The 14,863-nt window shown below is 41.1% G+C and overlaps 1 protein-coding gene across 1 annotated transcript in view; it reads right to left on the minus strand.

Annotated features, from left to right (window-relative positions):
- Nucleotides 1-14,863, minus strand: part of WNK1 (WNK lysine deficient protein kinase 1) — a 104,737-nt gene that overhangs the window by 28,401 nt on the left and 61,473 nt on the right. Inside the window, exons 8-15 of the mRNA XM_010084961.1 lie at nt 13,669-13,856; nt 10,447-10,704; nt 8,255-8,683; nt 4,914-4,985; nt 4,133-4,282; nt 2,612-3,085; nt 1,213-1,494; nt 444-535 (exon numbers count right to left, since the gene is read on the minus strand). Coding sequence (XP_010083263.1) covers nt 444-535; nt 1,213-1,494; nt 2,612-3,085; nt 4,133-4,282; nt 4,914-4,985; nt 8,255-8,683; nt 10,447-10,704; nt 13,669-13,856 — 1,945 coding nt within the window. The remainder of the gene's footprint in view (nt 1-443; nt 536-1,212; nt 1,495-2,611; nt 3,086-4,132; nt 4,283-4,913; nt 4,986-8,254; nt 8,684-10,446; nt 10,705-13,668; nt 13,857-14,863) is intronic.

Genomic DNA, 14,863 nt, shown 5'->3' on the forward strand with positions numbered 1-14,863 from the left:
CTGTCAACACTTAGGATCGCTTGAATAGCAATTCTAATAGTAACTATTTAGCTACATATATCTTGCAAACCCAGGGGTACAAATATATCTTCTAAATATGTTTTCAAGCTATTTGGAGTTTGAATTCTGTTTAAGTGCCAAAAGGACAGTAAAACTTCCTTTTATGATCCATTTGACATGACAAATAAAAGAGGATTAGAAGTTACACCACTATACACAATCCTGCTTACTCCCACCATACCCTGCTGTAAACCAAAACTTACTCCAACTCTCATAAGCCTGTTATAGGTAACTATAAGAAGTTTATTTCCTCACATTGTGAAGAACACCCTCAGTGAAAAAAATATCTCTGATGAAAAAAAGATATCTAAAGATCACCCAAGGAAGAACAATCTAACACATGAACCTGAATTTCAGTTTGGTGAAAAGAAAACAATGCTTACCTATCCAAAGAGGAAGCCAAAGGGGTAGACTGAGCAGGCTGTGTTGCTTGAAGTGTCTCTGAAGGAGCAGTCTGTGAGGCTCCCTGAGCACCCTATGGATAGAAACCTACATCAAGAACCCCCCCCAAGAATATTGTTCCTTTTCAAGTAACCCAGCAGTCTTCAATGTTTCCTCCCAAATCAGTTGTAAAGCTAAAAGCACTACCTTTTTAGAACTTCAAACAGCCGGCATCTAGACAGCTCTAATTTACAAAAGATTCTAGAGCAAACTGCAGTGAAGCAAATCATCATCTGGGAGGGGTGGGGAGAGGAAATCAGCCATCCTTTCTACTGCTATGTGTCACTACAGTTTGCCATGCAGCCAGTCTTACTAACAGAATGTGCAAAAGGCAAGCCAATGCAGAACATAAAGACAATTCCAATTCTCCCTAGCAAGAATAACGCTGCAGAGAATAGGCATAACAACAGATTCTCAAAGGCTATCGGTTGCAGTTTGTCTTTGATAGGGCAAAAATATCCTACAGTACTAGCAAGAAGTGAAGTGTTAACAGGTTTCTGCCTGCAGGATGCACACTCACTTCCCAACAGAACAGCCAGTGGCAACAAGGTCCCCACATTGGCATGACATTCTGCTGTAAGAAAAAGGTCATTTCAAATATTAATTTCCAACTGAAGACAAGCATGGAAGGTATTAGTTCCCCACACACATACACTGTAGTATAATTCAAATGTCCTAAAAATACTGTTACATTATATTCAACGTACTTACCTCCAAAACTGCCTGTTGTGAGGAGGCAGATGAGGCCTGTTGTGCTAAACTCACTGCAGGCTGGGGCACTTGAACCTGTCCTCCTAGGCTGCTCATGGGAACTAAAACATTCTGCTCCACATATGGCTGCACAACAGGAGGAAGGTAGCCCGGCTGAGCCACCGCATCTGTGGGTAAGGGAGGGGACAGTACGGCAGAAGGAACGCTAACAGAGGCCACAGCAGAGGAAGGTACAACATTCGAGTCGCCTGGGTATTGAGGAGGCAGCCGAGATGGGAAGCCCTGTAACAGAAATGAAGGAGTCAAGTTAGTGAACATCAGAGCTAATTAGGAAATGAGAGTAAAAAAGTATCAGTTTCAGGGGCATGGTCCAACCTTCTGTACTCATTCAAGCACTCCTAAAGACTATCCTCCCAGAGATCATGTAGACAAAGCTCAGCTTGCAAGTCACCATGCTTGAACAAGCAAATTTCTACTCAAAGTTCCAAGTCTTAGGCAAAACAATCTTCATCTCCCAACTCTTATAGTTGCCAATTTGGTTTAATATCGTAAGGGCTGAGATTTGAAATTAGTTTGAAGAATTTTCAGGCTGAACAACTACTGCTCAAAAGATGTTATGCAACTGCTTATTCTTGAGACGAATAGCAAAAACGCTCTTATGTTCTTCCTGTCCTCTCATGATAAGCTGACCCAGGAACGTTCTTACGCACTGTTTCTGTTCTACAGCGCTCCTTATAACCCCAGTGCAGGTACTTCTACATCTATACATTTTTTGTTTTAGAAGAACAATGACATGCTGAGTCACTATTTTTTGTCACTGTTCAAATTGCCATTTTTACAGTGACTGCATGAAGTAGCTGAAGCAGTCTGTGCCCAACAGTCTAGCATTTCACAACTAGCATCAGGTACTTACGTCATGTTCAAGATCCATGTCGTCTAACATTTCTATAAAATCTGGGTCCCCCCTCCCACATCCCTTCCCCTTCCCAGACTTGGAATGAAATACTGATATTGCTGAATATGTTGCCATTGATTTTCTTTCCAACACACATCCACCATTCTTAAAATCACAATTTTGGGGTTCTTCCCCCCCCCCCAAGTTGACAAATCTCTTGGATATGTAGCTGTCCTCTTTCACACAGTGGTTGACCAAAGTCCTGCACTATGATTTTAGACAAATTCCATTGCCAAATATGAAAAATTCAAAACATCAGGGTGTCCAGGGACTTTTTTTTTCCCCCCTTCCTTAAAATGGTCCTTCACCACACAACAGAACTCATCTTTGTGGCTTAATGGCTCTCTTATGAGAAGTGAGTTGGCAAGGGCACACAGTTCAGATCTGGTATCTTAGAGGAATAGGTAAAATGTGGAGAAGAGCTCTGCTGGCTTGCAACAATACCTGGTAAAGAGCATCTCCAGCAGGAAGTGAAGCTTCAGCAGCTTGTCCAATGCTGACTGGCAATCCCATGGACTGGACAGCCGGCTGCAGGAGCTGCGGGAGAACCTGGCTGGGCAACTGAGCCACAGGCTGCATCAGTGTGGGAAGCTGGCTAGGGCCAACGGTTGATCCTACAGGGACAGCGGTTGCCGCAGCAGACGTTGCCAGCGTGAGCAATGGCTGATTCATGCCAGCTGCCATTGAAATGGGCAGTGACTGGAAACCTGGCTGAGCCACTGACACATGAGGAGCTGCTACGGGCAACTGAGAGACTGAGAACTGGGGAACCATAGAAGTTGGCAAGGGCTGTCCCATGGGTAGAAAATGAGAACCAATAGGGACTGATGGGGCAACTGAAGGCTGAGGGAGAGAAGGTGCTGCAACAGGTAATTGAGGCTCGCCTTGGATGATCGACACTGGTTGGGAAACAGGAAGCTGGGGAGGTAAAGAAAATAGAGATAGTTTTTTTAAAGCAGGGTTGCAGAAAGCAGAATTTTTATGCATTAGTCAAAGAAAGAATTACTCAAGTCATAGCACTCTGTTAAAGTGGGTGGGGAGCACAGTTGGCAGAGTGGCTGGGAAGTTGGCTAGAGTTCCAAAAGGTCCTCACTTTGCAACACTTCCCCTGAAGAACTCAACAGGCTCTTGAAACAGACACCCACAGAGGGTGAAAGAGCAATGTTCAAATACCCTGAAGCACTGACTTCTGCATAAACAGAATCTAATTCCCCTCAACTCTGTCCCCAGAGCCAAGCCTGCCTTCTTACAGGAAAGAAGTGCAAATCTTTCAACAAATCTGTCAGCTTTGGGTATGGGGACTAAAGCAACGGAGAATGAAAAGCCACTGTGCCAGCATTCAGAGAATGGCAGGGGATATGTCAATTAAAGCCAGCAAATGATGCAACTGAAAAGGCAGTTTTAGATGAACAAGCAACAAAACAATTTTAAAAACAAAATCAAGGCTCACATGTTCAAGATAGAGATATGAGCCAAAATGAAGTAATACTCAGTAACAGAAGCTTCTTGACTAGGGTGTAAAGGAGAAGAGCTGAATAAGAAAGATGACAGAATAGAGAAGGCAGTCCTTATGGTTCACTACCTAAATAAAGTGAGCATGTTTTACACACATAGTGGTGTAGAAGATAGACATTGATGGGAAACAGAGAAATGATAAGTTCCTGAAAATCCATTAATAATATACCATTCTTCAATACACATCATTATATTTTTGACGAGTCAAAGATCTTTGTGTATGGAAGTACTATCCCTCCCTCAAATTATTTACGACTGCCACATGTGAAAGAAAGACTTTCCAACACATTTTCCAACAAAATTCACACTTGTAGTACACTAAGAACACTATTATCTGGATTCATGTTTTGGAACCACTAGAAAAGATGACAAAAGTGAAAGTAGAAGCATGTTGAATTCATGCTGTGAAGAAAAAAAAAATCTTCTGCTAGAAAGAAGAATTTTGTTTACCTGTGACCCAGCTGCTTCCTGAGGCATTGACACAATCTGTGAAGTCTGAGTTTGAGAGGCAGTTTGTGTGGGAGTGACGCCAGCAGAAACTGATGGCTGCTGCAGCTGGTATTGTCCAGGCTGTTGGGAAGAGGCTGGCTGCTGTGCATTCTGTAGTAGGGAAAAGAGGTAGAAGCTATTTTTTCCCCCCACAGAAGTTTTTAAAGCATATCCTATTTAAATTCTACTTTTTACTCCCTCATAAGTGACATCAGTGGTTCTTCAGAATATGCTGAGTCAATTAAGCTTTAGCAATTATTTATTAGCATCACTAATACAACTCCATTATCAGCACCAAGTCTTGCAACAGAATTATTTCACCTGTGAAAACAAGAATGAAGATTCTATGAAGGAAGAAAAGGCAGTTAAGAGGATGTTGCAGAAGAGAGTATTTCCAGTTAGAAGAAATCACAAGAATGAAGTCTGCCACTCTAGACAGTCTAACTTGCAAATCCTGACATGTCTCCCCTTGAATGGGAACTCCACTGCAAGCTCAGGTAGAAGTTGGGGAAGAGAGATACATGAAAATAAGCATTAACATGGATTCTAAAACCAAATTTCAGAAAGTCAAGGAAGTTAATCTCATAGCATATTAGACTGCGTGAGCCCCAGAGGATCCCATTGCTTTTGTCTAAAACTATGGGTTGAAGAGGGGACAGAGGTAGTCAATTGTTCTTAAAAGAGTCATCAAAACCCTATACTAAAAGTATTTTAGTCCAGGGTTTAGGGACTGTGATCTTACCTGCTGAGTGTGTTGGGTAGGCTGGGATGGCACTGACGCATTGCTTGAAGTTGACTGGCCTTGCACCTGTGTCTGGAGGAGAAAAAAAATGACAAAGATTATCAGCTTTAAAAGCCCTATGGTTTCTGCAGCAGGTAGTTAAAATCACTTCTGCCCAGAATGATCTGGTCGGACTAGGTTTCTAGCTGTCCTTCTGGATAACCAGTCCTTTCGGCCAAATTCCACTACGACAACCGGAACAAAGCAGAGCAATCTGGAGAAGTACTGAACTCCACTTTAAGTCTTCCAAAACAACCAATATAGAAAGTCTTTGCAACCCACATGCCCCTCAACGTAAGACAGATCAGCCTACCAGCTTCTTTTCCCACTGATGATGCTTTAAGAGCAGGATGCCTTGGTCTGATAACTGGAAACAGAGGCATTAAGTTTTACCTTTACATGTGTTCTAAACACAGTTAGCTGGGGGAACAGAAGGAGGCTAGAAGGAAATAAAACTATCTGTTAAAAAAATCAAAGACACACGGAATTCTAGACCAATAACAAAGTAGTCAGTACATGTCATGAGTTCCTTTGACAGGCATATAAAAATACAAGCTAGAAATCATTTCCAGGCTCACTACCACTCAAAGGCTACCAAGAGTTGGTTACTGAAGAACGTGGGGGTCCATGTTCTAGCTAATACATAATTTTTTAATGAATAAGCAATGAAAAAAGGGATGAGTGGCATACAAATTAATGTAGAAGATGTAGAGGAAAATGGAATGAATTTTCATTAGTATTTTAGTGGCTGACATTTTTTTAGCACATCCCAGGATTTTCAATATTATTTTGTGACTATTATATTTCTTTATCAGATCCTGGGAGACAACCAGAGAAAGACCTCTAAATGAGTTCCCTGACAATGCACCACTTTGGTGATCTGTCTTTGTAAGAAACAGACCTGGTGTGTATGTATCATATCAAAAATACCTACTAAAATTCCTGAATGCTATGATCATTCCACTTGTAGAAGTGTATTAGGAACACATTTATTGAAATTGCATACATTTTTAATTATAGAAACTTTGGGAAAGCAGATTGTCAATAGAAAGAACCATCTTTTTCTTTGCTGTTTTAGAAGCTTGAAGCCCTTATTGGCTCAGATCTAAACATGTGCTATATCTCACTGCTGTAACATCTGTTCATGTTGACTCTGTTTGCACTTCAAACTCTGATCTTTTAGTGAATTAGATAAAAGATCCCAGAACTTCTATTCTGGAAAATAATCATGATCCCTTATTGTGTTTTCCAGATATATTTTGCATCCATCAGAAGTCAACTCCTGAAGTTTAACAAAAGTGGCTTATGAAGAAACAATCCCCAAGTAATTTTCAAACTTCTTGCGTAGCAGCTTCAGTCCAACAGTTCTCCTACAGCACAGAAATTACTATCTATTAGACTAGTGATAAAGCTCTTTCAGCTTTAACACCTCTATTATCCCATCCAGAAAGCCTTAAATATTTAGTTCTTGATCTTACCAGAAAAAGCAAAAAGATTCTTCTCCAGTTCCTTCACACAAATTCCAAAGTTGCTAATACACCAATAACTAAAATGTCAGAGCGCTCCTAATTCAAAGAACATGGGGAGTAAAAGAGAAGTCTACTTAAAGCAGATCATCTCTTTTCACAAAAAAATAATCTTTTGAAACGTTTCAGACTCTAAGTGCAGACACGAAGTATACACGCATATACCTCACAGTCACGGTGTACAAATGCGTTACTGACTATTGCAAGTGCAAATACCACATACACTGACAAAACGTGTACCACCAAACTAATCACCAGGCCTCAAATTTTGCTTTTTAAAAGGACACCATATTCTAGGCTTAGGAAGCAATACCTATTAACAACAGTTATTTGTGCCACTAATTTACAACTGTTTAGTTGCTTTAATGATCCTGCAAGTACATTTCCAAATCTGGCTACATGTACATAATAACAGTGCCTTCCATTTCCTCTCTTCTGACTTTCTTCCCCCAAGCCTCGAAAAAGCTCTTGCATTTTGGACAGTCACCAAATTTACCTTGTTGTTGTCTAATGAAACACTATTTATATAGAAGTTCCACTCGAAATAACGCATTAAATGACTAAGGAGTAGGAACAAAAACAACAAAGCAAGTTTTACTATCACTGCTGATTCAAACTGTGGAGAAGATACATTTCATTAAACCCATTGTTTAAAAGCCAATTTTGTACTCCAGCTATCTTTTGCAAAACAGAACAAAAAAAAAAAGGGGGGGCCCAGAAGGAATGCTGACTATTAACACAAATGCCCTAACAGTATTTCAGCCAAAGCTGAACACAGACCAAGTGGTTGCTGATGCCTCTATCTCATCGCAACCTGGCAAGTAAAGAGACCCTAGTACACTACTGACTCAGTGGAAAGGCACCCCATGAATGCTAATACTCAGAACCCACATGAAGCAAGTCTAAGAACAAAAGTCCCCTTTTAAAGTGCAAGGTATGACTTATAAAAAGCAGAGAAATTCTGGAAGGGTTTGCTCCTGTAACCTGAGGATAGAGTGCAGGTGGTCCTGATGAAAGCGAGGTGGACATGGCCTGCTGAGTCGAGGCTCCCTGGGGGAAGCAGATGAAGAGCTGCGACTCTTGCAATACCTTCTGAGGCAGCTGAACAATGGGTAATGAGAAGTCTGAACCAAAAGCAGAAGATGACCCCCCTGTAGGGGGAGGAGACTGGAAATCACCAGTGTCAGAGGAAGTCAGCTGTGAGGAATCACTGGAGTATTCTGGGCTTCCTTCCGGCCAGCTCCGCCTGGCAGAGCCCCCTCTGGGACCTGCTAACTCAGGACCGAGATAGTTACACTGCTCCTCTGTCACAGGCTGAAGCCGACCATGCGACCCTAGGCCTTGAGTGGATTCCTCTTGACTGGTCTCCATAGAGCCCCGGCGACTTCTGTAGACCCGCTGGGGTAAAACTGCCCCTTCTGCTGGAGCAGAAGTCGGTGTGTGCACATGGAACTCAAAGATACAGCTTGCTCTGCCATCACCACTGTGAGAGAGCACAGCCGGAGCAGAGTGTGGAACAAATACCTGGTGGAAGGTCATCTGAGCAGGATCTGCACTCAGAGGAGCTGAAACACTGGATAATGGAGAAAGGGGACCCATCCCAGAATCCAGCCTCAGGTTCTGAACATGTCTTGCCAAGTATGTTTGCCCCGACTGAAAGTCGAACACAGAGCTTTGTGGAGCACCACCTTGCCCATGGTTAGACTCAGAGACCTGCTTCAAATGTTGTTCAGTCCCATGAGAGTTATAAGCTACTTGATCATACTGCTCCGATACCTGTGATGGATAGTGCATGCCCACCAAATATACAGCTTCTGGATGCATTCTGTAGTGAGCATCCTCTGGAGGTGTTGGTCCAGATCTATAGTCACTGTGTACAGGAGCTGGCTCAAACACAGGATTAACTTGCACATGCAGAGGCTCTCCAGCGACTCTCTGAGATGCTGTGCCCAGCATAACGAATGCCTCTGGTGTCCAATTGGTGGGGCTACCACCAGGTGGAACTAAACTCTGGCCAGTCTTCAGCAATGGCTGGAAGTGGCAAGTTTGGGCTTCCAAAAATGAAGTGCTCTTGCGCCGCTGAGCAACTGCCACCTTCGGCGGGCAGACAGGTGGTGGTGAGAAAGACACCGGCCGTTCATGAACGGTTGGGAAAAATATCTGTGAATCTGGGAACGTTGGTGTTCCCCCACGCGGATGCTGAGGCTGTATTGACATGAACAAGACAAGTAATTCATACATTAAAAGTGAAAGCACATCAACATGCACAGTTCACTAGGCAGTTCTGTGAAGTAACTTTATAGAATGACTACTCAGTTCATGGTCAAAAACATACAATACTTAGGAAATTTAGGTGAGTTGTAAATATCCATTAAATACATCCATGGCAGGCATAGCTACAAATGGAAACATTTGCTTGTGTTAGAGCTGCTTTTCCAGTCCAATACCAATAATTCACAAAAATAAACCAGTTTTGCTCCTGACAATGGAATGAGATTTGTCGTCACAGGCCATCCATTGTGATCACTGCTTGAAAGCCAATCAAACCCCTGAGCTTACTGCCATCTGGGGAATATGAAAATTCAGAACTTGGTAGTAGCAACAATGCAAAGCCTCTAGTTTGCATTTAGAAGAAAAAATGGCATTAGATCTTAATATTATTCAATGCAAAAACCACAGTGCTAGTGTCCTGTCAGGAATGTGTTCTGTTTGCAATCCAGAGAGCTAGAGAAACCTTTTATTAGACAAAACTGAACCATTCCAGCCCAGAGATAAAAAAAAAAAAAAGTTATAAAACTGCAGAGTCTTTCGATTCTGCCCAATTTGATCATTGCTTTTGATCCCTTTGATCAACTTTTGATCATACCATTTCACATAGGAAATTAGCACTCACTGAAACAAACCTAATTCTTGCCTGGACAATAAAACATCCACAGGTTTAGTAAAAGGGTCTGCAGGCAATTCCACTCTGTCTGATATACTACTTCAGATGAGGCTCATCTTATTTAAGAGTTGTAGGAAAATTTTCACTACAGCGAGTTCTATGTAAGAACACCAAACAGCTTTGTAATTATGCGCTTTTTCAGCTCTGCCTACAGTATGCTGAGAAACACCGTATTATCAACCCTAAATGGAAAAAAAAATTGCAACAGTCAGTAGCAAATACACTGTCTTTAAGACATGCCATTTATTACTCTTGCAAGTTGCCATTTCTACATTGTTCTGTTTCTCCCCAAACCCTTTTTTCTGGAAAAGCAACAGCAAATTTCCATGTTGACCAACACTAACAAGAAGGTCCTACAGGATGAAGAACTCTTCCTCTGTTTTGAAAACTAGTTCCATATACTTCAGTTAGAGAAGTGTTTCTCCAAATTTATTTCATGTAAATCAAAGGCCAAAACTGAAAACAGAATACCTCCTGCCTGCAAGCTATCTTGCATCTAATCTTCTGAGAAACGTGAAATAATGGCTTCTTCCCATCAAGAAACAGCTGAAGTAGCATTTCTGATTTGAACCTACAGAAAAATCCTCTAAGGAATTCATACTCTGAATTTCTATTATCACTACCACAGCTAGCCAAAGCTTTCAGAATAACCAGCCACAGCAACCAAGCTTTAAAGCTGGTTGTTTTGTGCAGGGCTTAACTGACATTAAGTGCTTCCTTAGAAGCTGGAAAACAAAAAACTGGTCTTCTGACTTAAAGGGATAAGAACTAGTCTTCTCTTTACCTTCTGTGGTACAACTAGGTAATTCATATTTATGCTATCCTAGAATATGAAAAAAAAGTGGTCAGCCACTGTTTGATAATGCTTAAGTGTACTGCTTCCCAAAAAAGCAATATTCCAGCAGTACAGTATAAGGAATAAGGAATCAGCTCTTCATTTTCTCATTTTAAAAATGTCCAAAGCCCAGGATGTATTTAATGATAACTTATCTTACTGTGCCAGGAGGCAAATGGGAACACATACAGGACTGACAGAGAGGGAGGGCAGGCTGGAGCGTCGATGCTTGCGTGGAGAGGCAGAGTGCATGGGCAGGACACTTTCCAGGGCTTTAGAAAGCTTTTCTGCAAATGTTTCTTCAGGGACAGTCCGAAGGTAGAAAGGAGAAAGAGGTGCAGACAGCGCTGGTGGTGGGGTGCAAGGAGCACTGAGAGGGATGCAGGACAGAGAGGGAAGAGCAGGAAGGTGGGGGACACAAACTGACATGCTACGACCACGTTGAGGCTAAAGGAGGAAAACAAAAGTTAAGAATTGAACACTTCAAAAAAATGAAAAACAAAACCAGCAAAAACTATAATGAGGTAGAAAAGAAATGCAGACACACAATGAGAGGCCCTATGCTGACTACCACGTGTGCAAGACGATATGAGAAATGCTGAAAGAACGCCAATACACACTGGGAACAGGCTATGTGCACCTCTGAGGACCCAAGTTTGCCTTAGGTTACTGAGCAGTGTGGGAAGTTCCCTAGTGCCCTTACAAGAAGCACGTGGAAGGCAGAGCAGATAGGAGAGTGTTTTCTCCAGGGCCACTGATGCAGCCTATACTGTGTGTACTCACAGCATCTGGTAATCTGACAAATAGAAAAACCTAAACAGACACTGATGACCTTCCAAACATTCATTCTTAGTTTAATGAGTGGATGTGTGTTATACATATCACCTCATCAGTCTCTCTGCTTGAACACCTCCCTGCCTGAATTAAGTGGGCCAACTGCATGCAGCTGGCTCTTCATTAACTAAAATATTACCATAAAAAAATTAAACAGTACATATTCTACAACCGGATTTGTGGAAAAAAGTTGGTTTCCTGTGTGGAAAATTCAGTAAAATTAGTCTTACACAAGCATTTTCCAGATACTGGGCCAATAAAAGCAAAAAGATTTTGTAATCTTGCCACAATCCATAAGGCCACAGGTCAAAATCCAACCAAATTGGAAAAATCAGAATTAAGGGGTTTGGGTTGTTTGGGGGGTTTTTAATTGTTTTTTTGTTGTGGTGTGTTTTGTTGTATTCTAAGTGAATAGAAAGAGGTAGTCCTCAACTGCAAGTTTTCCTTCTCTAATGGTATATGCCTCTTACAGATGTAATCCACAACTTCTTAACATAACTGAAATCAAATACAGACTTCTGGTAAAAATACTTCAAGATATCCAGTGGAGATCTGATTTTAAAGATTTCTGATGTGAGAAATCTTGCTAGACTGATCAAAAATTTGGGAGAGGCACAAGGGAACTCAAAGGATGAAATAAATACCCATATTCTTCACCTGTTCCAAGGCACTTAACTGTCCTTGTTGCAATTTAGGCTTATTGTTTCTTATTGTATCTGACAACAATGTTGTGATCTTATTAGCCTCCTCCTATTTTACAACAGCCTTTACAGCTTTCGCTTTCCCCCAAGCTCATCTTTTACAGGCTCAGCTTAACTCCTTCAGTATTTGCACACAAACCATGTTTTCTGCAGTTCTGGGTGGGGTTTTTTTCTCACTCTTCTCTGAATTTTCTCCCAATTCACCCTCAAATTCACTCAAGCAGGGTGTCCAGGACGGACTTACCAACGGCCAAGAGCAGAACTACTTCACATAACACAATGTTTGCCTTTTTCACAACAGCACAATGATTTTGACCATGTCCAGCTTGTGGTCCAATGTAATCCCTCCCTGACCTTTTTTTTTTTTTGGCAGAATTGCTGCCTAGTCAGTTGTTGCTCATCCTATACTTGCGTAGGTGATTATTCCTGTTTAAACATGAACCTTGTTCTTGTCCTGACTGAACTGCATTCTATTTCTTTTAAGGCCATTTCTCCAGTTGTCAATATAATTTTGCCTTCTCATTTTGTCTTCCCAACAAACTGTCAGTAGTTCCTGTAGTGTTCTACTCCATTCTGTCAACCTCCTGGTACCACTGTCATCATTATAGAGCATGAGTATGGTTTAGCAGTGAATTAAGCAGCTTGATCATACCTCTGATATATGCTTGTTCTCCCATCCCCTCTCAAAAGATTATGGTCTTTCAACCTGGAAGCTAGCCATCCCAAGACAGTGACATGGCTTCTGGTCCAATATATGGCCACACACCAAAATATGGCTTGCCCAGAACAAGAGCTTAGAGGGATTAAATATTCATTTGATCAAGGACTAGCAGTATCACAAGCTTCAGGTTAAGTGTGTTTGAAAAAGATGGAGATACTTTGCTTGTGAGTGAAACCAGCAAAGTTTTCCATAAAGCTAGTAACACCAACTATTTTGTTACAAAGCCTACAACCATGTGTGCCAAAAAGAAGTGAGGACCCTTGGTCTTAGAGTGTCACGTCTTCTCCCTTATGGTATTACTACATTATACCATAATGTCTCTGCCTCAGGCTTAGATTTTTATTTTTATTTCTGTAAAAAACAAGTGACAAGGGGACCACTGAAGACAATATAAGACTAGCAGAAGTTCTACTCCAGAGTCAGAATAGACTTCTGCATACTCTCACACTCGGATCCAAAAGACATACCAAGGAAAAAAAATACCAAAAAAAAAGGGCAACACAAGTGAACATAGTAGGAAAAGTATTTGTGCCCAGTGCAGACTTCCAGGGAAAAGGGATATGCATGGTAACTGATGAGCAAATCAACACAAGCTAAAAATAAAATTGGGAACAAGGATGTGGGGTCTTTTCAGTCCGAAGTTCTCACATGCAGCATTCTATAACAGTTAAAAAAATCTTACCTGCAGAATCTGTAATCAAAGCCTCACAGAACACACAGCAATTTCATATTTATACAGTAACTCAAATTATTCTAATCCCTTCTTCAAATCAAACGAACAGTTTGATCCCTGGTAACTTCATATAGACATACACGTATCACCTTCCCAAGGGAGATTAAATGCTTCCTTTCATGAGATAGCCTTGTTCTGATGACTTTACTTCCATGTATAAAAAAAACTAACCCACCATTCTGCTTAAGGGCACTGAAGATTAAATAAAAGCTTTAAAGACAAAGATGCCTTTGCACTTTCCCCACCGCCCGCTAGGACTTGGTCATCTTGCAAAAATAACCCCTTTACTATTCCCATGCAGAATTTGTATCACATGCAAAACAAAACATACATGAAAGATTGCCTGGCAGGCTTTCCTTTCAAGAGAAATACAAAAATAAAATAATTTCATGCATTTGCAATACTATTAAGTTTCAGCTTACCACTGCAGGTGGCTGATATCCTCCATGCTGCTGCGACTGCACTTGGCCAACTGAAGCTGCATATCCCTGGACTGCAGTTGTTGAGATGGACTGGTCATGTTGGGAACCATACGACACAGTCTGTTGACTGCTCACACATGATTCAGTATAAACAGATGATCCCTGGCCACTGTCAACTGTCCCATCAGCTGCAGAAGTTAAAGATAAAAATCTGCACTTGAAGAACTGCAGTCTGGATTCACAACTTTAAAGATACTATAATCAATCAAATATTAGATTGGTGTTTGTGCAATGTCACATGGACTCTATCAGCATTTTATCTCCTGTAATGTTTAAGCTGGTTAAAAACAATATTTTCTTTTCTTCCTCAATACACTATTTCCTTACCAATATGCCTTCCCCTAACCTCTGAAAAAAAATCAGTAATTCCAGGAGTTCTTTGGGAAGATACTTAACAGTAAACTGTTTCCTATAAAAGGCAAGGCTAGACTAGAAATAGAAACTGAAATTCCACAGTTATGAATGATCCTTTAGGGTTTTTTATTATTTTTATTTTACACAGACATATAAAAAAGGTGTATTGCGCTGGCTGGCAGACACACCTGATGAAGGCATAGTAGAGAATTTGAAATCTCTGTTACCTAAAGAGCAGGCAGTAATTTGCTTTCTAGCTTCACCATTCTAATATGGAAGTTCTCATCTACCATCAGTGGGATGGCAGAAGAGGAAGAGTTAGGAGTGTTAATTCATCTTTTCACATACAGTATGTAAAACAGAAAATAAAACTTTTTTTCAGAAAGCAAATTATGAGCTGAAATGCTTGTACATTAATTTCATTTCCACCTTAAACATAAGTCAGAGGATTCAAATAGCTCTAACTGCACTGGTGCAAGAGTATACAGCCTTCTGCAGGGACAGAATATAATCCCCCTACAGAAGGGCAGCAAAAACTTGGACATTTGTTCATGTTTCAGGTGCCTCTGTGTATTTGTGTGTGAGTGTATTAACTCGAAACAAAGGAAAATTATTTTGTGCTAAGACACTGGACTGTGAATTGTGCCAAGACTTGGTTCAGTTAAGGCACAGGAACGCATCTTATTTTGCTGTGCTTTCTAGTGAGTTAATGTTCTTCATCAGACAGCAACGGCAGACAGTAACATCTTAAGATATTTACTGCTACACCCACCAAAGTTTA

The sequence above is a fragment of the Pterocles gutturalis genome, unplaced genomic scaffold (genome assembly GCF_000699245.1).
Source record: "Pterocles gutturalis isolate BGI_N339 unplaced genomic scaffold, ASM69924v1 scaffold21170, whole genome shotgun sequence".
In the NCBI taxonomy this organism is placed as follows: domain Eukaryota; kingdom Metazoa; phylum Chordata; class Aves; order Pterocliformes; family Pteroclidae; genus Pterocles; species Pterocles gutturalis.